The following is a 25916-nucleotide window of genomic DNA, read 5'->3' as shown; positions in this document are numbered from 1 at the left end:
AAAGCGGATTCCCCCAGACACTTTAATTTTAAAGTCCGTGTTAGGGAAACTCAGCTCGGTGGGAACTACAATAACCCCTACTTGCATGTATATTTCCAAAGCGGATTTCCATATGTACATCGATTTTGAAGTCTGTGTTGGGGAAACCGTAAATCGGGCCAATCAAAACTTGGCAGTTAGGGCGTTAACGCTTGACATTTTACAGTTATTCAACTGTTTATCTCATGAAAAATAACATTTTATTAATTGTTATAGACGCGTAGAAATATATATTTCCTATCAATTGATGCAAACATCTTTCCGATCTGTTGAGAAATGTTAGAGTTAAGTATTCGAAATACGGGTAGGGTTAGCACACAAATCGGCAGAACAAAAGTGTGGGAAAATAGGAAGTTCTTCCAGTTGTCATGAATTTAAACCGTTTAGAGATTAGCGAATTGTAATGTATAGCATATCAAACAAATCTTTGAAAATTTCCGATTCTATTGGTATGCAAATCATGAGAATTCGTTAACAGTGAAAATAGTTATTAACGTTAACTTTGTTTCATAAAAACATGACCTGTTTTCTGATTTGGCACCCTTCCTGAAAGACATAGTTCTACGTCAAAAATTTTTTTTAAATAGTTTGATGAAGCATTGTTTATGGTTTTCCAATGTTACAATGATATAGTTTCAAGACCACATTAATTGTTTTGTGATATGATGCATTTTTTGCACATTGCACATTTTGATTACAGAATGGTTTAAACTTTGGAAAGTCTTAACTGCGCAGAATATGGTTGAGTCGATTACTTTTAGGAAGCCCAAATTAGGAGTAAGGCGCCTAGAAGTATATCCTAAGGTGAGCCAACTTGCTAAAACCGCTCTTCAGCCATCTTGGAATACTGTGTTTTGTTTGTAAACAAAACACAATACGCTTGTGTCCAAGCTCGCTCGGGATCAGTCTGTGTCTTTCACGCTTCATGCAAATAATTCCCCTTCTGCTTTCTTCCGTATTGTTTTCATATACCGCTCCCCTAACCAACTTAGTGACGAAACGACCTCACCTTAGGATATACTTCTAGCCGCCTTGATTAGGAGCGCGTTGAAACCGGGGCTCTGGCAAACCCTATCCCAATCAATGCAAATTAAGCGTAGGCAGCATAAAGCAGGGCTCGCGCTAAGGGGGTTCACGTATTGTTTACTGTTTGGAGTCATATATGTTAATATTTGATTACGTTGGATAGTTTCCTTTAGCAAGCGATGTTCGTATACCCATCCGGAAGCTTTCTTGGCGATTTGAACACTTGATTTGACACAGGTGCGCTGAACTAGAGCATTCAAAACAGTGGACAAACCAAGATCAGATTTTCGACTGAACAAACCAACATCATTTGCCCTAGTATTATACAAAACATACGAAACAGATTTGGAATAACGATAAAAGGCGTCAATCAACTCCAATGTTCTGAAATTGAGAGTGCGTACTGTGGGTTACGATTCGGTCCACAATGCAACAAAAATCGTTAACAATTTATAACAATTATGGTATGGAAATTGATCACAACAAGGCAATGTTTCAATTTCTACTCGACAGGGGAGATTATTCTTGTTCACTAAAGAGAAAGACACACTCAATCGACTTAAGAGATGGCTCTATTATCCTTTAAGCAAGGACGACAGCTGTACCGTTTAAGTCAAGTTATACTTTTGACTTCTCGTGAAGGAAATTATGGATCATCTTATATACTGATTGAGAAAAAAGAAATCCATTATTTTAACGTGAAATTCAAAACTTTATTTAAGATGTTTCGGATTGTCCAATTGAGATCAAATATGCGCCGTTATGTTGTTGAATTTGTTGCCATTTAAAAGGCAGATTGTCTCTCTCATAGAAGTATTGGTCATTACTCATTATTGACGAAAAACTATAGTAATCGATTTTCACAATCTTCTCTTGGTCCCAGTTTCATATCAGTTTTGCAATGTAAGAAAAGGATGGTAATAGCTTGGTCTTCATCTTCTTAACTAACGTTCCTAGAGGAACTTCGTCGTCTCAACGTAGTATTACTTGCGTCATTTTTTCTTAGTACTTAATTGAGATTTCTAACATAACACGTCTTGAATGCATTCTGAGTATCATACAATCACATATAATCGAGACAAGTTTAGGTATGTTGAAAAGCCCTATGTCTCTAGTTGCTAATAATACTAAAAAGCGTTCAAATTATCCAAATTTTCATGTTTTTTTTAACGATATTCCTCAAAGAGAAATTATGCTCATGGTTTGTCCGAAAAATGATTATGATTTGTGTGATTTTAGAAATTATCATTTCAAAAAATCGAATTTTCAAGTAGATGTTATATTTCTCGTTGTTTGAGTTTATTGCCAATTCAAAAGGCTTCTTATCCCAGGCTTTGAAGTTACGTAAAGATAGTGTGATGTGAAATTTCGCTGTACGAGGAATGTGTTCACGTGAGTAGAGCGCATCTTATGGCAAACTTACCTAAAAACTGTAATAATTCGAAGATAATGCGTTATTTTAGTGCACCCGTGGCCGAGTGGTTAGCGTCTCACATTATCATGCCGGGTGTTCGGGTTCGATTCCCGTTCTGGCCGGGGGATTTTTCGTCAGAGAAATTCCTTCGACTTGCACTGTGGTCACGCGTATTCTAGAGCTTGCCCCTCGGAATACATTCAAGGCGTGTTATTTGGCTTAAGAAATCTCAACTAAGTATTAATAAATGACGCTAGTTAATACATACGTTGAGACGGCAAAAGTTCCACAGGGAACGTTAACGCCATTCAAGAAGAAGAAGAAGCGTTATTTTATGATAGAGACGACATGACGTATTTTCTGACGAGGTCTGTTCAAAAAGTATCGCGACTTTCGAATTTACGCGGGTTACGTATTTTCGATTCAGGATTTTTTTTTGCATTGGGCCTGATCACGAACGTTACTTCACGGTGAAAAACAAAAGATTTGTATGCGATTTGTATGCATTTCATTCCGTTTTCACCGTGAAGTGACGTTCGTGATCAGACCCATTATGTTGGTACTCATGTCTCCCACTTATGCTGACAAGTACGGCTATTTTGAATGTTCAGTTAATTTTTGACAATTGTTTTCTTACACATGTTTTGGTTCATCTTCGATTTTTGCCTATTGTCTATCTCTAGAGAAATCCCTTCGTAGTACGAAGCAAAATCAGCTATGGCTATGGAAATGCTTAATGGAATGGGATAGAGTCGACCACTCTATCTACAAGCACTGTTCTAAAAGTATCACGATTTTTGTATACCCACGGCAATATCCAAGAACTGTAATTCAGGCTTTCTTCAGAATGTTGCTTTTTTGTGGGCATTTAACCCTTTCAATACGGCAGTGTGCTCCGCCGGAATGCTACCGCTTTACGGAGCACTATGCCGAAAAGTATCCACATCGCGCTGGTGTGATCGATGTGCAGTATCACTCTCATGTCGTCTAAAGAAGACGCTCGTACACACAGCTCGTCGCGGATGTCATCTATAAACGACGCTCGTAGCGAAAGGGTTAAAAGGTGAACAGTACTCAACACAGAGAAACTTTATTTCTGCTTCGTGGGAAGGACAACAAAACAAACAAAAAAAAAGCAGCGCGCCAAATCTGAATACGTACCAAATAATCATCTGGTGATTGATACAAGTTAGCTAAAATGAGAGGCGTATTGACACCAATAGGAGATGAATTTTAAAACCTTTAAAAAACGCGAATCCGTAAAAATATCACATAAAACTGCTGTAAAGCATGAAAAAGACAATTTTTTTTATATGTTTGAAAACATTTCAATACCTGATTTGACACAAATGCGCTGAAGTAGAGCATTGAAAAAAATGGACAAACCAAAATCATATTTTCTATTGCAAACCAACATCATTTATCTTATCTTTCAAATGGCAACAACATAATCATCAAAACGGTGCATATTTGATCCAAATCGGACAATCCGAAACATCTTAAATAAAGTTTTGAATTTCATGCAAGAATAACGGATTTATTTTTCCCCAACCTAATACAATAACATCTCGAATAATGACAGCACACACCGTTATTTCTTACTGAATGGAGGAAGCCGATAAGATATTTTTTTTGATGAAATAAAAACCCCCGAATAAACCGGTGTTGTGCTCAAACCTCAAAAATAATAATATTACGATAATGGATTGGCTACCCCAATCTAGGAATGTCAACCCGATCCCTCCAGTTTGAGAATCGCAGAACAGATTAGATTGGCATTAGGAACAATAATTTGAACAAGGGCATCGCAAGTTAATATTCGGTTTGTCGAGTCATTTCTCAATAATGCAATGCTGTAAACGGAAATAGGTAGATATAAAAGAAATAAAAGATGTTACGGTTATGATTTGGTCGATTCAAACTTGACGATTTTTTTAAATCGAGCATTTGAAAGAACTGAGTGCCCTTCAATTTGTAGGCGTGTGAGTGCAGAATGATGTCTCAAATTTAATTTGAAATTTTCTCTTCTGTTATAAATTGAGCGCGCCTGGAATAGTATTCTTGATTTTTTTGCTCAGATAATCACCCCTTCTATTTAGTGTCCGTATTGTGTGTATCAGACTCTTCCTCCATATCTCACTTGTATAGGGTGTCGACAACCTGGAAAAGCCTTGAAAATCAGGGAATTTTTTCACCGATCAGGGAAAAAATTCAATTCTTCCTTTTTATACTGTATATCATTCGATGAAAAATGGGCGGACACAAAATTTCAATGTGGATTCGAAATTCTATTGTACGTAACTTCAAACGTAGTGAACCTCAACGAAAAATATCTGTAAAGTATGGAGTACGCAGTACGCAGTTATTGAATAAAAACCCATTTTTTTCAAAACTTAACCCTTTTAGTACCGGCGAAAGGAACATGCCTAAGCGAAGAATACCGAGCCGAATCGGCGAATTTGCAGAGGTTTGTTTTGGTGGAGGCTCGTGCATGGTTTGGGCGGGATTCTGTGCAAACCGAAAGCTCAAGATAGATTTCACATCATTCATGTTCATGTTCTGGAATCCTCTCTCACACCGTTTTTGCGTGGACATCGTCACAAAAAGTTTACATTCCACCAAAATAATGCTACTATTCATACCAGCAAGGAAAGTAAGCAATGGATTAAGGACCAAAAACTTAATTTTTTGGACTGGTCGGCTCGCTCTCCAAACTTGAATCCTGCTGAAAATCTTAGGCGGATCCTTGTACGCAGAATCTACACTAAGGGAAAACAGTACACCACGATTGAAGAGCTCATGATCGCAATTTCGGAAACATGGAAAACTATTGAGAAATCCGTTCAGCAGAATTTTGTAAATAGTATTCCAACACGAATTTTCCAGGTTTTGACCCGAAATGGCAAGGTTACCAATTATTGACATGTAAATCAGCCGATCGTTTTGAATTTTTATAATACATATGAATTTGGAAATTGTGTTATAGAAACTGGACAGCTGAAATTATCGTATTTGAGCACAACAAATAAAAAAACAACTCTTTTGAACGAAATTGACGGTCAATATACTTTATTCTAAGTATTCAACAATGTATGAATGTATCTTGTTGAAATTCTAACTGTTTGTGATGCAACGAAATAGAATCAGGGTAGTCTTATAGAAGTTGGACAGAGTGTACGTCACTAAAAAAAATATAAGTGTTATTATAGATATTTATAGTTAGTTTTCTGGCCACTAATTCGGTTTTCGGCACGTCGGCAAGCCCGGACGGCACGTCCACACTTATTCGGCTTCACCGGACGCATAAGGCCGGTTACCGATTGGCGTAATGTGGACGCGTCTTAACATATACAGACCCGCGGCACTAATCAGCATAAAATATAACAAAAAGTTAAATCTATTAACCATTTTTGCATTTGAGTTGCGTCGAATATGAACCATTTTAACATTCTATAAAGTTATTTTGAAACACATATCTCTTGTGATGAGTACAATAAGGTCCCAACGGAGGCGCAACGATATATCGTCGTTGGTATTTTAGGTATTTTAGAGAGAAATATGGACAGGTGTGCAATGTAGGAAGCGCAGAAGTTATCGCTTGCGAGAGGAATAATTTCGCATTCTCTCATCTTTTGTCTGTTCCGCAAACTGAAATAGAACAAACAGAGAAAGCGAGAGAAAAAATTCGAGGGATTGTTGAGCCCGCCACGTGACCCGACGAGCCCCAGCGTTTCTACTACGGTTGACAGAAATGCGTGAACACGATCCCGCCCATGTGTCGAACATGGGGTTGTCAACGGTTATAAATATAAACAATTATAAAAACAATAGATGGGTGTAAAAAAGTGATGAACGGATGAAATTGAAAATTCAAATATCTAGTTTTCATTGTACATCATTGAAGTTTAATAACAATAGAACTTAAAACCAATGATTTACTCATAAAGGAGTTTCCAGATTGATTGAGATCGATAATCTCACCGCGAGTAAAAACTGGCTAAACAAATTAGTGCGATAACGAATCACCAAAAGTCAGTTTCCTTTATTAATTATACAGAACATATTCTTAAGTAACCCATGTTATTCTCAGGAAATTTGTAATTTATTACTCGAAAGTATACTGCACGGTTGTGAGAATAAATTAACAAATTTATTGATTCGTTTGTGACCGCACAACAAGGGGTTGTATCCGAGACACGACCGCTTAGGACGTAGGACTACGTAATCTTTTTTTTCTGATTTGTTGGTTTATCATTTCGGATATTATTTGCGAATACGTCGAAATTTCATAAATAACTCTTTAGTGAAAAAATCCGGAGACCCTGAAAAGGATTAATGACTTGCGTGGTTTTGTAGTATCATTTCGAGAAGCAACGATTCTTTCTTGCCTTTGGTTATATGTCGCAATTTGTTGCTTTATAGCAATGCACGCATTGCACTGAGTGCTTAACGAGAGGCATCCAGACCTTTGTTTTTTCGGGCAAGAAAAGATTCTGAGAATTTTTCTCAGATGAGATGTAATACTTATACACTATCGATAGCTAACTTACTATGCAAGCGTGGAGTTTACTTCGCAAATATTCTCCTTTCGCTATCCCCCTTCGTTGTTTCTATTCTTTTTCTTCTTCTTCTCCTTTCTTTACGGAGACTTCAAATCTAGTGATTCATTCGTCTCCGTTTCTGTTCTAGCGGCTGCATAAGTTGCCCGTTATTGACAGCTCTGTTCGGGAAAGCACACAAATGGACAAAACAAATGTATGGCGGAATGGGAATGCTTCCAATTTTCATCAATTTAAACCATATGCAGACTATAGGATTGTAATGTATAGAATATCAAACAAATCTCCGATTCGATTGGTGTGTAAATCGTTAAAATCCATTCGCAGCAAGAATAGTTATTAACGTTAACTTTATGTCATAAAAACTTACTCTTCCCATCGCTTTCCATCATGCATTGGATGTGATCTTAATATTTCACTGTCCATTTCGAGAATTTTTTAATAAATTTTAATAGAATTTTTGAATAAAATGAACCAACTTTTTTCATATAGTGGGATGGTTAAAAAATCCTGCAAAGATTTTATTATAATCGCGTATTAAATTTTTATAATAAATCCTACTTTGAGTCTCCTCCACGGTCTATTTTTCACCTTCTGCTTCTAATATTTGAACCTATTGTTCCGAAGGATAAATTTGATTTGAATTTCATGCTATAGATCCTACATCAATCTCACCTTCAACTATCACGATGATCAAATAAATTTAAATTGAATCGATTTTACTTGATTCAATTTTCAACTCTTAATTTTATAACAGCGTATAGCGATTCAATTTACTTTTTCCTTTCAGTTCAATCTTCTTTTCATCGATATCGAACCTTGTATCCCCTATTTCTATTTTCATCTCTGTTGTTTCTCTCTAGCTTGATAATAAATTTTCTTGCAGCATCTCGAGTCGTTGTTTTGGAGTAGAGAGCGCACGCAGATTGCGTAACGTAACAAGAACAATTATTTCAATAATTTAATTTTTCCACAAACAAATGTGTACACACATGCTAATATCCCTTTGACGTAACTCAACATACCGTAATATAACCACCATTGAAATAAATTTCGGAATTGAGCCACTCAAAGTACTTAAGCCGCAAAAGTTACATTCACATGCGGAATCATTTATGATTTTCGTTTTTTTCCCTTTTCCACCTCTGAAAAATATTCATTGTCATAGGGTGGATAATATTATTGAATAACATGTAGAACTTTGTTTTTCAAAATGTAATTATACAAATTAGATTCTTCACTGAGTGATTTTCATTGTTCGATCACAGCCAATAATACATCTGACATGCCCTTAATATAGTTAATAGTAAATTCGTAATTACCAATAGAAATTAAATTCTTCAGAATTTTTTCAAATATTGCAACGTTTTCACAAGAAAATAATTCCTTTTCGATCATGCTCAATTTAAAAACTTTATACATATTGAAATAAAAAATACGCACTCAAACATAAGTATAAATATGGACTAAATTCACACAAAATCACTCACTCGGGACAAAACGTTTTACATACCCCAACCATTAATTTTCGCTCCTCTCGTGTTAGAAACATCTGTTTCACCCATGCATTTAAGTTTCAAACCACGCAAATCGCAATTACATACCCCCTATTTTCTCTAGCTGGTTATCACATCCGTTTTTACTTAGTTATTGGAGTTAGTAAGCCAGGGAACGGAAAGCACTAAAAGCTTCTTCTTCATTACGCGTGACAACGGGAGTTTGAATGATCTGTTGTTGGTGATTATGTTAGGCCACACCGAGGAATTTCGCTACATATCTAACTATCAATCTATCTACTGATTCTAATATTAAAAGTTCGAATGCATGCAAGATGATATAGTTACCTTTTCAGTAATTTTTCTGTTTCCTCTCCGTTCAGAGCGTCGTTGGATTTCGCCGTTGCTGTTGGGTTACATGTTTTCATTTTTATCGGACCAAAGAAGAGAGAGTTTATAAAGAAAAACAGTTGTTTTTAACAGAAGAAGAAAACAGAATGAAATGATAAATTATGGTGAAATGGAAAGTGTGAGATGAGTTAACATCCGATGTTATAATCCGATACCCAATTTTCCACAACTCGTAAACGGATCCACACATAAAAGGGCGATTGAACTCGGAACAACTAAACATTGTGATTAAACACAGCATGCGATTGATTTGAGGTGCTATTATCTGACATTCACACACTAAACGTAAGAGATTAGAATACACAAATTGAACACGCGGAAAATTTATTCATTCATTAGAACGAGAGCACGTTAAGATAACTCGGACATAATGATTCTATCCAATGATTGTGAGACTTTTTCTAAATATAGTGACAAAAGATGAGAAACGGTCGTCACTCGAGGTAGCATTATGGGTCTATATGAGTTCTATTCTAGTTGGGACATCATAAACTGTGATTATCCGAAAACACAGATGAATGGGAATGAATTGTGAGTAGAAATTAGGATGGCTAAGTTTCTATTTCAGATGGTTAAAACTCATTGGTTGGTAGTAAACGTATCATTCAGGACATAAACGACATTCGCCGGCACTCACCCTCGGTTGGTTCTTTTGGGTTGGCGAAATGGTTGATTTATTGTGATTGAGAAGCACACGTGGATCAAAATCCAAAATATTGTGTGAAAGAGAAAAACAAACGTCGACAATGAGAAACACATCTCGATACTTGTCCGTTGGTGTTTATAGTTTTATCGATTGTGGGAAATTGTTTGTCATAGTGGTATGGTATGCCAATCTGATCGTAGTTTGAGATGATACGATTATGAACACTATGGATAATCGGGTGGATAGAATGGTGTTATAGACTTACCGCCATAATTGCCTCGGGGTCCGTTATCTCGGTCGCACTCTGCCTCCGAAATCTCATTGCTTTCCTTGGAGTCGTTAAATGACGAGTTGCTCGTGTCGTGATTGCGTGGTGGCGGTGGTGGAGGTTCAGGAGAGCCTGTGGAAAAAACGTATATTTTTAAATTTATACATAATTATACATATAAATATACACCCAAACTATCGTTGCCAGAAAGCATTTCATATTACATCGCATTTAAAATTGAAGTTGGAAAATGTTTTCTAATTTCACTCTTAGAAAACACTTTCCAGCATAAAGGAGATCTATATCCATCTCGGTCTGGGCTGTGTACATATGTGGCAAAGTAATGCGTGCTTATTTGAAACGTGTCTCTTGTTTCGATCACTCGAACTAATCTTATATTGCCGTACCATATATATCATATATATATAATTTTGTTTTGTTTCGTATTTTAGCGTAAACCTCTAATTGTGATCCGTATATTCTATTGATTCGTTCGATAACCGTATCCTTGAGCGCTTGAAACGTGTTACAATGTGCAATTTTTGTTTTGTTGACACCCAAGACAAGACGAAACAATAGGGGGTCGATTTCGGACTAGCTGCTGATTGGTCAATTTTGAAGGGTTGTCAATAATATTTGAAAATACCTACTAACACAGTCATGATAAAGCATAACAGAAACATACAATTTGTTGTGAAATAGGCAACAATTTTGCTTAACATCATCCAAATATAATTATTCATAGAATATATGATACGAAAACATACGTTAAGGATGTGAAAAAATAATCTTCAGAACCTTTATCCCATTTGGTAACTTGACATCCCGAGTGGTTCGACATCCCTGTTGCTCGCTTGTCTTGTCTTAGATTCGATTCGATTCTTTGTTTTTAAAAGGCTTTAATCTTTGCAGTTCATTCGCCTCTATTCTTGTCTTAGGTTGACACTAGTTAACATCTACCTAAATCCCCTCCACGCCAATTTTTCCGCATGAAGCGACATTTTCGGGACAAAAGGAGAACCAATACTTGTGTATCTTGCGATACAATTGTTCAATATGAGTTCGACCAGCCAAAGGAGGATTTTCATCCTTCCTGCTGCGGTATCCCCTAATCCGCATTCGACAAAGTTCAGATTATCAAATCATCAGATATTCTGGATATGCAAGTAATAAATGATATGCGCGTGAGGTTGGCAGTACGTGCGGCTAACGAATCTGGCCAAGAGGAAGCGATTTATGCGCACAAGATATTAAGAAGCATGGACCAAGAGATACTCTGCGAGTTGAAGAAGGAAATCAAATCGAATGTCGCAGCGTTAATCAATTCCAGCTCGATGACACCTAGATCGTCCAAGTATACTTCAACAGGGATTGTTACTGCTCGCCGCCGCCGACTCTTTTTTTTTGGCACTCCCGGATCGCTGTCACCGTCGCTTGGACATTTCGTTGTTACTGGGCCTGATCACGAACGTCACTTCACGCTGAAAACGAAATGATTTGTATGCAAGGTTATATGCGCTTCGTTTCGTTTTCACCGTGACGTGACGTTCGTGATCAGGTTCGCTGTTTCCAGCCAAAGATTTTGACTCTATCTCTCTCATATCTCTCCTGATGTTACTACCCGATGGGACTGACCATGTTGAAGTTGCTCGAATGGTGGATGAAGAACGCATAAGCACTCAATCGATAAACTCCTTTGAAATCGGATTGAATGCAGAAGTCAAAGCCAAAGCCCTCTCTTCTTCGACTTGGCCGAGAGTTTATTACTGCTAATTCCAAGACAATCGAACTGATGCAAATTATTGGAAGCCTCAACTGAGACCGAATTAGCACATTGAAGAAACAGTTATGTAAGACTAAGGATACCGCGACGCACATTAGAGAACTGTGTGGAGGTCTCTGCTCTGCTCGACACAATCCGGTCACTTGCTGCCAACGTTCGTTTCAGTCGTCGCGACCCAACTGTCGAATAAGTAGTCGAGGTCCTTCAACTCGCTCTTTCAGGCTAGTACATTCGCTATGATGAACTCTCATATGCTGATCGCCATTCCGCTTCCAGAAATTTCCAACAATTTGGCGAAACATCTGCACCACGCACATAAGGCATAGTGTCCATCGAATCTTATCCGGGACGTTCACAACACAGCTTTGATCCAGTCGCGCTTCCAGTCAACACAGTCGTCCCGGACCTGTGGTCAGAAGTCGAGAATCCCCCGATGCTTGATATTTCTTTGGTCTCCAGATCTACACCATTACCAAGTCGTCGGTGATGGTGTAGTGCTGACTACCGTCTCGCGTGTTCGAGTGAGGTCTACGATATCATTATCCTCTCTGAGACCTGATTGGACGAACGCAACCATTCACATCAACTGTTTGGTCCAGGCTATGATGTCTTCCAGAATCCTTTGAATAGTCGAAAGATGACAGTATGAGGCGTTGCCATCGCAGTTCGCCGAAGCTGGACGACGCTTATGCTCGACAATGCTCGTTAGACTGGTGTGGAACAAGTCTGGATTTCTTTGGCACTAAACGATCGTAAGCTGTACCGGTGTGCCGTCTACATTCCTCCGCATCGTATTCGAGATACAGGCATCGACAAGCATGTTCCAAAACTGTATTCATCCAACAACTGTTTTCCGTGGATGACAAAAGAGCTTAAACAACTGAAGACCCTAAAAATAGCAGTACTCAGAGAGTATTCCAGGGCTAGAACATGTTGCATCCCGAATCACGTTGTTCTATCGCTTAGAGAACACTATCGTAAACTAATTTATAAGTTACAAAGTAGACGCAGCTTTGCTAAACATCAGACAAGACTCCAGCAAAATTTGAAATCAAATCCGAAGTGCGAAGATGCAAATATCAGGTGCTCCAGTGGCCGAGTGGTTAAGGTCACACATTATCATGCCGGCGATCGGGATCGAATTAGTTCTGACCGGGAGATTTTTCTTCAAAGAAATTTCTTCTGACTTGCACTGTAATCACGCGTATTCTAGAGCTTGCCACTCACAAATACATTCAAGACGTGTTATTTGGCATAAGAAATCTCAACTAAGTATTAATAAAAATTACGCTAGTAATACCTACGTTGAGACGGCAAAATTTCCTCTGGGAACGTTAGTGCTATTCAAGGCTATTGACAGCTGGCTCCGATGGGATCCCTTCATTCGTACTAGAAAAAATGCCTCCGGTCGTTGCTCGCCCCGCTCCGCCACTTATTTGGCCTATAGTTGTCTAACGACAAATTCTTTATCCTTTGGAAAATTGCGTATATGTTTCCGGTATATAAGAAAGGAGACAAATCGAACAAAGATGTTCGAACTTGTAGTTCTGCCGTTATATGGTTCCATTTAAAAAAAAACTATCCAGCAACGATCACGGATTCATTCACGCTCTATCATATGTAATAACTTTGTCGAAGACAGTTTTTGTCTAGAGAATAAAGATGTTCCACAAAGTTGTTTTTAGCGCTTTCAAACTAAGCTGTAATAGAGTGACCAAGAAAAAATGAACTTTCATGTTTCAAATGCTAGATCAAAATTGTCTTCGACGACTTGTAAAGCTTATCAAGACCAACTTTTGCGATGCAGCGATTGTCAGTATTTTAATCCTACTCAAAGTTATAGAAGTTTCTTCTTCCAAAAACTCATGATTTCAGTTTTAGTTCATTCCAACACAAAAAACTATGGATAGATTATACTTATGGTAGAACCGCAAGGTTGACGTAGGACTGCCGTTGGTTTAGTAATCAATTGTATTTCTTCAATTAACAATAATTCTACCTCGGATGTTCCTCATTGGGTACGACATCGCCGCTGCGCATAGCTATCTTTTGTGTGCATTGATTAAACTAGTGAATGAATGAAACTATTTACGAAGTCAATTGCAAACAAATCCCAATTTAAGTTAATTCATGCATTATGGTAGTAGTTATCGTAGCAAATAGTTATCCACTTTTTACCTTTTGCGGTATGCGTAGATGTTCAGTGAGCTGGCGACATGAAGAGATATCTTCCAATGAAGTCTAGCATAATCGAGCCAAAGCGTTGCGTTTGTACCCGTTTGTGCCGACTTGAATGTATTTGCAATGCCTGATTTTCCCAACTTGTTGGTTTCGGAATCTGTATTGGGAAAAATTAGGGTTTGCAAAAATGCAAGCAAGTACAAAAGTTTGCAAGTTTGCATCTAGAGACGTCGGTTAATCGCTCGATTAATTCAAATAATCGAATATCTGAAATTATAATCGAGTAATTTTGTATCGAATAATTTGAAATCAAAATATGAATACATCGAATAATTGTCACTGTAATCGCGATTAATGAAAGAAGGAATCTTTCTCAATGTTAATACATTTTTGGGTTAAGAATTTGGCAGCATGATTTTTTTTACCCAACATTTTTTATCCAGCCATCTAACATCGACAACCCGATAGACCACGCGGCCAGAATGATAACGTGATACGTGATTTTTACAAAAACTAAATATTCGCTCGATTGATCGAATATTTAAAGACAATTATTCGAATGAGTCGAATACTGAAAAATGTCCCAATCGATAATCGAATAAATGAAAAATTTAGACATCACTATTTGCATCTATATTGCAATGCCAATTTCCCTAGGCTCCATGTTTTTGAAATCTGTGTTAGGGAAACATTCCAATTTGCAAAAACGCAAACGAGTACAAAAGTACCCGCTGCTTGCGTCTAATTTGCAATGCCGATTTCCTCAGGACCCATGGTTTTGAAATCTGTGTTAGGGAAACATTCCGATTTCCACAAACGCAAGCGAGTACAAAAGTAATCGCAGCTTGCATCTATTTTGCAATGTCGATTTCCACAGGCTTCATGCTTTAGAAGTCTGTAGTAGGGAAACATTACAATTTGCAAAAACGCAAGCGAGAACAAAAATTCCCGCTGTTTGCATTTAACATGCTATGCCGATTTCCACAGGCTCCAGGTCTTGAAGTTTGTGTTAGGGAAACATTCCGATTTCAAGAAACGCAAGCGAATACAAAGGTACTCGCAGCTTGCATCTATTTTGCAATGTCGATTTCTTCAGGCTCCATGGTTTTGAAATCTATTAACGCTCAAAATCTCGTTCTCCGGCGTAACGCTTTCGTTTTCGAAACAAAAACTTACACCCCAGTATAGGAATGAAAGACGTAGTCCTACGTCAAAATAACATGGTTTTGAAAATCTCACATTATGTATATGTAATATGCTCTTTCAAATGTAGCCAATAAACATTTTCCATATTTACCCCAGGAAGGAAGGGAAACGAATGAAAAGAGAGTATTTTAGAGAAGAAATATCAATAACTTTGAGTAGAGTTGAATTTAAAATGGGCCGTACAAACACCGCAGATGCACCTCGCTCTGGAAGGCCAAAAAAGACTACGAATCCAGAAATCGTAAAACAAGTGCATCGACTCGTTTTGGAGGATCGTGAAGTTGAATTACGCGAGTCAGCTGAAGCCGTAGGCATTTCAAAAGAACGAGTGGGATACATCTTGCACGACATTTTGGACATGAAAAAGCTGTCCGCGGGATGGGTGCCGTGTTTGATGACTGTGGACTAAAAACAGCTGCGCGTTGATGAAAAAAAAATTTTTTTAAGGTAATTTTGGCATTTGGCATAAAAAAATAAAAGTCTAGAGTGTATTGTTTACATGTGCAAAATTTCGTCACAATCTGCCATGTGGTTATCGAGATGGCTTCCAAGCATGAAGTACTTCGACATAAATTATGGGCATAGTCGTGGAAAATCCAGGCTAGTCCCACAGGTGGATCGCGACAGTTGGAAATCGTCCATTCGACCGTGTCTCGTGTGGTAAAATTGTTCAAGGAGACCAAGACGGCGCGACGACGAGCTGACAGCAGAAGAAAAGCGAAGACGAACGACCCCGTGAAGGCAAGAATGGTGTTGGATCTCTTCAATCGCAATCCGAACCTTTCGAATCGGGACGTGGCCAAGAAGATCACTTCTTCTGTCTGGTTAGTCCAGCAGACAATGGAGCGGGCCGGAATTCATGTCTTCAAGGCAAGAAAGGCGCCTAACTGTAACGATAAATAGAATACGTCGATCGAATCCCATCCCAGGAAGCTGTACCGCGAGTGGTTGGTGCAGCCGAAATGCATCGTAATAGACGACGAAACGTACATTCAAGTGGACGCTAAGTAGATCATCGTCCTGGAGTTTTTCGTCGTTCCGCTTGGATGTCTCGGAGAAGTTCCGGAAGAAGAAGATCGCCAAATTTGCAAAGAAGTACTTGGTGTGGCAGGCGATCTGTTGGTGCGGCAAATTCAGAAAGTTGTACATAACGAACTGCACCATCAATGGGGATACCATCTGTCCTGATTTAGCAGAATATGTCCTGATTTTAAGATTCTTTTGGGGCGTCCTGATTTATTTTTCATATTCTATCATTTGTCCTGATTTTTATGAGGAATTCAATTTTGTTTACGAATCATAATTCATTTGATTTTTTTTCTGTATTTTGTTTTCGAGTAAAAACTTCTAAATTGGTGACTAAAATTTTGCTATCGTTTAGAGAGTGACAGTAGCATCTTCCACGAGATCTTACATCTGTTTCATTCTGAGTTTCCGTTTCACCGGGTTATTTTTGTGTTTTGTCTCGATACTAGGTGGATTTTCAAATGTCTATACGAATTACGTCGAAAGTATCATTGTATAACAGAAAGACGGTAATGACTATGAGATTAAGTGCTGCATATGGGGTTCATAAGAGTTGGTAACCAATGGCGGTATGTGCATTTGGCCTTTTTGATGAAACAGGAGTTTGAAACCTACAATGAACCATTACAGGTAAATTTGATTTGGAAAATTATATCCAAACGCTGAAACATTGCAAGAATTCAATTGGAATCCACTTCCAAATCCCTGCTGAATCATGTCGTGTAAAAATTAAATTGCTCAGAAGATTCGGATTTCAGAAGGTGCTCTTGCGTTTCATAATTCATAAAAGCTTCTAATCTATGGATTGTCTGTGACACACTATTGCACATGATGTTTGATGACTCAAAAGCCGTCCAAAAATTTCCTGTACTCGTGCAGAATAGAAGCCTTCATCTATGGAGTATTTTCACCACATGGATCGTCCGTGAAATATATTGAGTAAATAGATTTGAGTTTTTTGGTCTCTTGAAGTTCAAACCACACACAACGTATTTATATTTATTTATATCTTAAAAGAATGATAACGGTTTGGTCATAATTAAACATGATTCCGTCCCGCGAAACGCCCCGCATTTGGCAGAAGGAACGAAAATGTCCCGCGATATCAATACATTTCAATATCACAATTTCACCATGTTGATTTTCTTAAATGGATGAACCTCAAAAAAACTTTTATTTGACAGACTTCGCTTCTAATGCATCCAAAAATCAATACTTAGAGCTGGTTCCATCGCACCGACATTGGGCTTTTTGTTTAGAGAGTGTCAACTGGAAGCGGCAGCAACAAAATTGGAAAATGATTTTTATAAAAGTCCCCTATTGATCCACAGGGACCAACGTGAGTCAGACGAAAAGTTCATCTATGGTCCCCTAACTCGGTCAGGGCTTAACGTTTTAAATAAGCCGGAAGAACTAGTGTATACTCGACAAAAAGAGGCAAAGTTGTTTGATGAAGTATCGCAAATGAAGCGCTGGGCAGTCTTACAGAAGTTGGCCGGAACCTGAAGCATGGCCGATGGAAAGATATATATCAGCGTGTTATTTTACCTTTTCATGGCTTTGGTGGTCGTCTGTCTCTCTATTTTGGCCATTCGCCCAAAAGTTTTCTTTCGGGCGCAGCTGGGGAAGGTTGGTGGTCTTCGCGACAATATTTATCTCCACCCGATCCATCCTCCAGTGATCTTTTGGCATAATGGGTTTATCCCAGGTTCGGCATAAAGACCACGTCACCCTCCCAACTCCGGCAGCACTTCGTACTATATATCTCCCCGTTCATCATATGACTCGAAAGAAGAGCGGCTTGGACATTCCCTTCACGTCTGTCGGAGAAGGCCTTCTTCGAGAACTTGATGTGAATGATATATTTTACGTCATCGCTTACCTGGGGAACGTGAAGTACCCGGTCCCCTGCCATTCGTTGAATTCTAGCATCAAGTACGTCTCGTCTTTCATTATGAGTACGAAAAGAAGTTTTTCACCAGCACCTCAAGCTACTCCTTCTGGGTGATTGTCTGCTGCTCAGATACGGCCGGACGCTTCCGCATAAAAATGTCCATTTTGGCCAGATTCTTCTCTACCGTTTGGCCGCTTGCTTCGATCTCCCGGCTTAAGGAGCGGCAAAGAGATGATATTGTAAATACCAGATCGGCTATATCTGGCGGACACAAAGTACCTCAGGATGCCCAACTCTTTCGCTGTGGGGTGGAGCTTACAGTATGGAAAAATCATCAAGTTGCTTGACAGTGCTGCTGCTGCGAATCAACATCCTTGAATCATTTTTGTTGTAGACTTAATAAACTTAATAAAATTATCTTCCATCGCCATCCGAAATTAGTCCATTTTTTGAATGCATACGTTAACATTAAAATCGATGAAAAATGAACCGAAATTTTCGAGCATTCCATTCGGTAATTTGAAGAAAATTGTAGAATTTGAATCGTGCCTGCCAGGCTCTGATTGAACGAGTGATTTTCGGGCGTAAACAAAATCTAAACCACCGAAAAATCACAACTGAGTGCCGATACTCAGGAAGAAATAATACTGATCAGTTTAGACTCGCTAAACTATGGTTTATGTTCACATAACGTATATACATAACGTTTTGTTTTTTGTGTCCCGCGTTAGACCTCTGACCATCTGGTCACTTTAGTCATAATCGTAGCTGTGACAGGTGTCCTGATTTTTAACTCCGACCAGATGGTATCCCTAACCATCAAAGGCCAAATATATAAAGAAGAATGACTCCAGAAGCGCCTGCGGCTCTTCCTCTGGTTCCACGAAGGTGACATTTTGTTTTTACCGGATCTGACATCGTGTCATTCTGAGAAACTGGTGATGAAGTGATACGCCAGAATTTCGACCAATAGTAAAATTCTGGGAAATTATGGAAGACAAGTTCCGGAAAACGGACCAACTACAAAAAACGACCAGGATTTGAAGAAGGGTGGATGAAAATGTGTAAGAAAGATGGTGCAAGTGTTGCAATGGATTTGAGAAGTAGCGTACAAAGGTGCGGGTATTTAGCCTAGCAGAGGAGGTTGAATAAACCAACTTCGCAAAAACATAGCTAATATGTGTTTATTTATTCCCTGAGGGTTTGAAAATATCCGACCTCGAATGAATTTTTGGTGATCAATTTTGTCTGTTGCATTTTTTAGAGTACGGTCTTTACATGAGGATGACAAATGCCCTAAAACTATTAAAACCACTCACCAATGCTGCGACGCCCAACCGATCCTCGTGATCCGTAGTGCTCATACGGGGTACCGTAGTTGCCACCATACTGTGATCCGTACTGATCTTCCTCGGGTGCGCAGTTGGCCGGGTCATCGTATTCGGGTCCAGGTCCACAGTACAGCGATCCTCCCTGAGAGTTGATGCGAGTGTACCGTCTCTGCGTAAGAATCAAAATTAGTGAAGAAAAAAAAAATTGTCGTGGCTAGTGAAAGAATGGCTCGTACGTATTGATCCTCCTCTGCGCAGTTTGCGGGATCATCGTACTCGGGTGCCGGCGTGTAGATGCTGCTCTGTCCTCCCTGGCTGTTCTTGCGTGCGTACCGGTTCTGGCGTGGCTAGAAATAGGTAAGAATCATCATTCTTATATGATACAAAAACGACGGCAGGCGCGCTTTTTCGCTTCTTCTTGTGGGGCTTCTGTTTGGGGTTCCTTTGAGAGCAAAAGAAAATGTCGGCGATCGCGCCATACTGTACCATTGACTGTGAGCCGGAGCGTGAGTGCACGTGATTCGGCACCTGCATGGCCATGCTGGATCCCATCGTTCCCATGTGGCCCGGACCGCCCATGCCGTTCTGATGGGGGAAGGTCTGGAAGTTCATCGCCTTGGTGGGGTCCATCTCTTCGCGGAACCCAAGCAAATGGAAGGTGGCGTACGGGCAGATCTCATCCTCCATGCCTGGAAATGGGGGGTTGTGTAGAGAGGGGAATGTTAGTGGAATCGATTTCTGTCAAGCGGTGAAGATTAGCACTCGATATTTGATTGTTGTTAGTATCAATCTTACCCATTAGTATCTATGAGCAAACGCGTTTTGGAACCCAATTAAAGTGTTAGTTTTGGGAGTATTGGAGAAATTTTGACTACTACTTTTCTAGTGCAAACCTAAATAAAATCAGAAACATTTTACCGTAACAAGCCGGTGGATGGTTGCATCTCCTCGGTAGAGTTGGACCAACATTTTTCAGTTCCTCATACAGTGGCCGTCGGGGATCCCATGTTGAGTGATTGGATTTATTGGTAGGATTATTGCCTGATCGATGGTACAAATAATAAGCAATTTGGATGAGATGAGGGTTGAATGTAACCAACATAAAATGATGGAGTATCGAGTGACTTAAGATATGTGTATGAATAGGGTTCGACAATTGTTGTGGTCGAGTAGATAAATAGAAATTGTGAATACATCTATCTACTACATTTACATAACACATCTAGCTGAATTCGGACGTATTTGAACCACCTAGGGAACACGAACTTGAACATATACACTGTTACTTACGTAGTGAATAAGGAGTTTCTTGAAACATACTGTGAAATAGTACGAATAACGAAATTTGAAGGTGTCACACAATGTTATACTCACTTATCACAGTTCCTCGCTTAACTCGGTCGCAGGTATTGTAGTTGGATCCGGGTACAGGTGGAAGTTTTCGGTTCGGTGGTGCAATATAGCCCAGTTCGTCACGGATATCGGGTCTTCGTTTGTCCATCGTTGCGGCTCCAGCTGGTCCCATCGATTGGTTGTACACAACATCGTCTGTGTGTGTCCCACAGCGTTGTATTACGGTGAGGCACGGTTTGAAAGAAATAAATGTTAGAACGTTGCGCAATACTGCACGAGCCTATAAAACCTATTCCGTTGCGTAGACGTTACACTAACATACAGTGGCACTTTTCTAGGATCCTCTAGGATCTTTCTTCGCAATGGTGGATTACCGGTGTGTTTCACTATGTACATTAGACATTTTTTATAATGTAGAATTTATCTATGAAATGACTGGAACAAAACTGCACTTCAAAAATGTTGACAAAGGTCCATCGTTGAGCTCTTGGTCATGGTAATAGTTTTTTCGTTCCATTTATTTACAGAAACATTTCTGACTGATTTCAAGTCTGCCATATGTGAACGTTCTCTTCTGATTGAAGAGTTGTAGTATCTTAGAATATAAATTTAGAGTATCAAATTGTATTACGGAAAAACGCTGTAAAAAATTACCCATTTGGGTATTTTCCCTTGAACATTTGGGTAGAAGTAGTTTAGAGCGTATTGTTTCACTGTATTTTTATCGCTGTCAGTTTTTCGAAAATTGGAAAAATGGCGTCACCTGAAAAGCAGTGAGTCGTGTGATTAAACGTTACTACAAAACTCTGACCATCGGTATTCGCACTGCGATACGTTCGAACATTGATGATGTCGGAGAAGAATTTTCCGTCGTTTAGTACGTAGTCGATTTAATTTTCTGTCTGTTGGTTAGGTAGTCTCCAAGTGGCTTTATGGATATGCTTGCGTGGGAAGGAAGTACTTCGAACTACCAGACCACGGGAGGCTGCAAAGTTTATACATCGTTGGGCGTTAGAATTTGATACGGCATGCAGGCTATTCGGCCCAATCACCGGTCACCGCCCTACTTGAGCATTCATGTCTCCGATGACGATTTTCACGTCCTTCTGTGGGCAATTGTCATACACATGTACCAGCTGCGCGTAAAACGGTTCATTTTCGTCGTCGGATCTCCCTTTGTGTGGGAATATACGTTGATGATACTGTAGCTGAAGAAATGGTCCTTAATTCTCAGTCTACATATCCTTGCGTTGATCGGCAGCCAGCCAATTATGTGTTCGCGCACCCTACCCAGCACTACAAGCCAGCTCCAAGCTCGCTGGTTGTACCACCACTCTGGTAGAAGGTAGCCGCACGATGCTCGCTTTTCCAAAGTTCTCCGAAGTTACGGGGTTGGAGTTCGTCGTATACACAACCTGCGAAGCATAGCAATTTACAGTTCCATGTTTCAAGTTTCCAATCGTAGTCCTTATTTCGTCAGCTAGGTCTTTGCCGATCGTTCTGTTCCGTATGTATATCGGTGTTATTTGTAACTTTTTGTTTTTATAGGGTGGCTTGTTAGGTGCGTCCCCAACAAGGGGGATATTTAGCGAAGCATCTCTCAGTCCGAACTGTTCGTTCAGAGTTTCTCTCCATTCGAAACCAGATACCTGCATTTGATACAGACTCTATCAGCGCAGTCTTCGCCTTGTTTGCACTTGCTTTCCAAAATTGCAGTTCACGTCCAGCTTGAATTGATTTTCATCGTGAGGGTTCGTATCACGCCCTAGTACTTCAGCAGGCGACTTAAAGCCTTCTAAATATTTTCGACTCCGACAGTTGTTTCTGTCTGCTACACTCTTTTATAGTTACTCATTATTTGCATTTCGGTTTTGTGGTTATCTACAGCGTTGCGCTCAGCATCCAGCTTCAAACGAAGTCGTTCGCCGTAGTCGCTAACATTTCCACCTCTACGGGTGTTTCGCCTATTTCTGTTAACACGACGTCATCCGCGAAACCAATGTTTCCTGCATTTCTGAGTAGCTACAGCGTTAACACACCGTCCTACATTATGTTCCAGAGCGTTGGCCCAAGAAAGGTGTCTTGGGGGAGTCCTTCCCTTATGTATCTGTGTCCCATGGGTGTTTCGTAGATCAGAAATCGATTCACACTCTAAACATGTTCGGAAACTCTTGAATCGCAAGACACAGCGTTTTTAGCAATTCGATTTGTCAGCATTTTATTTCGCGTTTCAATGAGGCCCTTGTCGCGCGGAAAACAGTGAGCTGGGTACCATTTGTTCTACGCAGTCTCCAGAAAACATAAGCTACGCAGATCTTGAGTTTAATTTTCGTCAGCGCGCGTTCATAACAAACAAGTATTCTCTCTTGGTAGGAAGTGTAGAAAAATCATGAACACGAACAGAATTCAGATACTAAACATCGCTTCTCACTTGTGCGATGCGCGCCTCATTTTATACACACACAAATTTTAGCGCCCGTTTTGTCTTCGCTCGTTCTAAGCAAAGCATAAAAACAACAGCGCGCCTCCATACCAACCGTATGCGCTTGTGTAAACTCAACAGAGAAAGCAAACTAGATTCAAGCGCAGTGTAAAACAGGTATATAAATACGGCGCCAAATTCGGTGCAAAATTTAGTGCAAAAACGAGACTGACAAACAAAACATTTGATCTGTGTTTCGGAGCGTGCTCATTCGCCAGAGCGCATGTGTATACAAGGAGTGAGAGCTCAACTGAGTACAAAAACCTTGTCACACATCAGCACCGCGTTGCATTCCGAAGACTGGTTCTACGGCTTTGGATGTCCAGGTTTTTCTGTGTGTTTGATGGGGTTGGTAATGAAATATCTATTATAAGCTGTACAATTGCTCAAAACAGTAAAACAGTCTAGATATTGAAGAAAGAAACAGAAGAAAAGAAGAAATACAGGGAGCATAGACAGGTCGCAGAACAAAATGGCAATAATTTTGTATAGCGCACCAAAAATCTTTCAAATACGACTCCTGGGCATCAATAAACCGCTGCCAACGTTTTTCCAGTTCATAGATTCCCTGGAATGAAAGAACGGAGGCGAATAAATTTGGAAGTTTAATAGCCACAAGACGGATTCTCCGGAACTCTCCGTGCAGAAGATGGTCACTGGACTTTGTTGAAGCTGTTCGAAATCAGTGAACTCGTAGAAAATTATTTCGATTTCAGACCTTAATGATTCGGGAGAACAAAATTTCATGCTGGGAGATCCAATCCAAAATTTCACGTTGGGAATCCACTATCGATCTGGTCACTCCAGCGTCTCGAAAATACCTTCCGCTGGTGCGATCGGTTAACTGACACCGTCCACTTCTTCAATCTGTCGGTAAAATGGATAAGTGTAAACTTCCCTACTCGAGAAAAATATCAGTCTTGTATAAGTCTCCTGTACTCAACTTTCACCGCACTGTTGTTCGGTCAGATTTGAAGAAGTGATTCGTTTCGTATCAACTATGGATAACAACAAAACTGTACAAGGTAATTTTATCACTTACAATTACATTGAAATATGAGGTATGTTGAAGCTAGCAGTTGGTTGGATGGTTTGTTTCTATACGTTTCTAGGGTTTAATCAAATCATTGTCAAACGCAACGGAATAGGTATATGTTATAAGCACTTCCTAGCACCCGGAAACCTCCTCGAAAAGATGAGAGTAAAATTTGATGGAGATTTCTATCGTCTAGAAATTACTTACTAGGCATGGCTTCTCTGAAATGAACTTAACATTACAAACTACTGCTACAGAAAATACTAGGTATCGCTTAGTTAATTTGTACAGTTTTTACATTCTTCTTCGGCTTATACTCCATTTCTCTGTACTTTTTACACGATCATTTACGATGGTTTGGGTAACACACACACACACGGTATCAGGTAGCATAATTGGTTTTATCATTTCTGCGTTTTTTTTTGGAAAATATTTTTTGTACATGTGCTCGTATAAATGTGCCTCACTCTGATTCTATTCGTGATCGGTGTGTAATACGATGTGTTTCGAACTAATTTAACTCATAATTTTACGAATTAAAAACATATATAAAACGATAAAACCAATTAATGAACAGCTCATAACGAATAACGATGTTAATATACACGCGCGCGTTCGTCGTAGGCTTTATTACATTTTCGATAAACAATGCCAGGATTGAAAACAAAAACGAACCGGGAACTAATAATACTTAAGCAGAAGAAAGAAATACCAAACCATGGAACAAAAACACCTACAATAAACATCCTTGGGTCCGCAGCGTGGATCGTCGTCTCGTCGGCGTGAGATTGCTACGCAAATCACTAGGACACCTACGCCCACTACAATTATGGTCGCGATCAGGGGTACCATAACGTTCAGATCGACCCAGTGAGGAATCCATGGCGGATACATGACGCCCGGCTGGATCGAGTTAAGATTTGGAGCGATCGTACCTGATTGTTGTGTTTGTTTGTTTGTTTGATCGTTTTTGTGTATGTACGTTCATTTAATTGCGTATTGCCATGATTGCGATTCATTTTATTCGTTCGTGTGTGTGATTTGCACGCGATACCGGTAGTAGTTTTGTGAGAATAGAAAGAAAGAAAGAAAAAAATAATTATACCTTTATTATTGTTGCCTTTGTTACGGAGCACACAAATAACAATAATTGCTATGATAATAACGAGTAAAGCGGCTACGACTGGTACTACTAAGTTCAAATTAGAGAGGATGATACGGATCGTGTCCTCGGCCGTTAACTCAGGTATATCGCGAGTGGGTGCGATTGTCCCTGAAACAACCAATCAGAAAGAGAGAAAAAGTGGAGAAGGGATATTATTCGTTAGTCGTTTTGGCTTCGTAGCTGTGCTTGGTGAGAGAGTTTTTTTGAGTGATTTTCTTACGGAAAACTTCTATTCCATTGTTCACAACAATAATTAAAAATTTTCGACTTCAAAGATACGATTGAGACATTAAGATATCGAGTATATGAAAATGGTCACTCCGGGTTCAACTCTGTTAGTAGAATGTCGAACAAGTATTGTAATAAACGTGGAAACAAGGAATTTAAAACAAAAAGGAAAACAGCAAATGATATGGTTAACAGTTTTACAGTTACGGAAGTCAGTAATAAGCACGTTAAAAATACATTCTAAGTTGAATCTTAACAATATAAAAAGTGCTACTAACAAAGGATTTCTACTGTTGCATCTACGGTAACATGAACACGTTTAACAACATTGTTTTGTTCTACAGATAACATAAGATTGACGGCAAGGATGAG

The 25916-nt window shown here is 39.4% G+C and overlaps 1 protein-coding gene across 50 annotated transcripts in view; it reads right to left on the bottom strand.

Moving 5' to 3' along the window:
* The window catches only part of LOC129767373 (cell adhesion molecule Dscam2), a 169072-nt gene that overhangs the window by 8663 nt on the left and 134493 nt on the right, over positions 1-25916 (bottom strand). For 37 of the 50 annotated variants that reach the window (XM_055768217.1, XM_055768216.1, XM_055768218.1 and 34 more), the window contains exons 16-23: positions 24889-25086; positions 20655-20828; positions 20199-20321; positions 19767-19969; positions 19517-19627; positions 19269-19449; positions 9857-9991; positions 8883-8940 (exon numbers count right to left, since the gene is read on the bottom strand). In XM_055768217.1, coding sequence (XP_055624192.1) covers positions 8883-8940; positions 9857-9991; positions 19269-19449; positions 19517-19627; positions 19767-19969; positions 20199-20321; positions 20655-20828; positions 24889-25086 — 1183 coding nt within the window. Of the gene's footprint in view, positions 1-8882; positions 8941-9856; positions 9992-19268; positions 19450-19516; positions 19628-19766; positions 19970-20198; positions 20322-20654; positions 20829-24888; positions 25087-25256; positions 25425-25916 lie in introns of all 50 variants that reach the window. The other 13 variants (XM_055768229.1, XM_055768230.1, XM_055768227.1 and 10 more) reach the window with 2 other exon arrangements.

The sequence above is a fragment of the Toxorhynchites rutilus genome, chromosome 2 (assembly GCF_029784135.1).
Source record: "Toxorhynchites rutilus septentrionalis strain SRP chromosome 2, ASM2978413v1, whole genome shotgun sequence".
In the NCBI taxonomy this organism is placed as follows: domain Eukaryota; kingdom Metazoa; phylum Arthropoda; class Insecta; order Diptera; family Culicidae; genus Toxorhynchites; species Toxorhynchites rutilus.
Note: the sequence above shows the minus strand (reverse complement) of the source record. Positions and strands in the feature narration are given on the sequence as shown.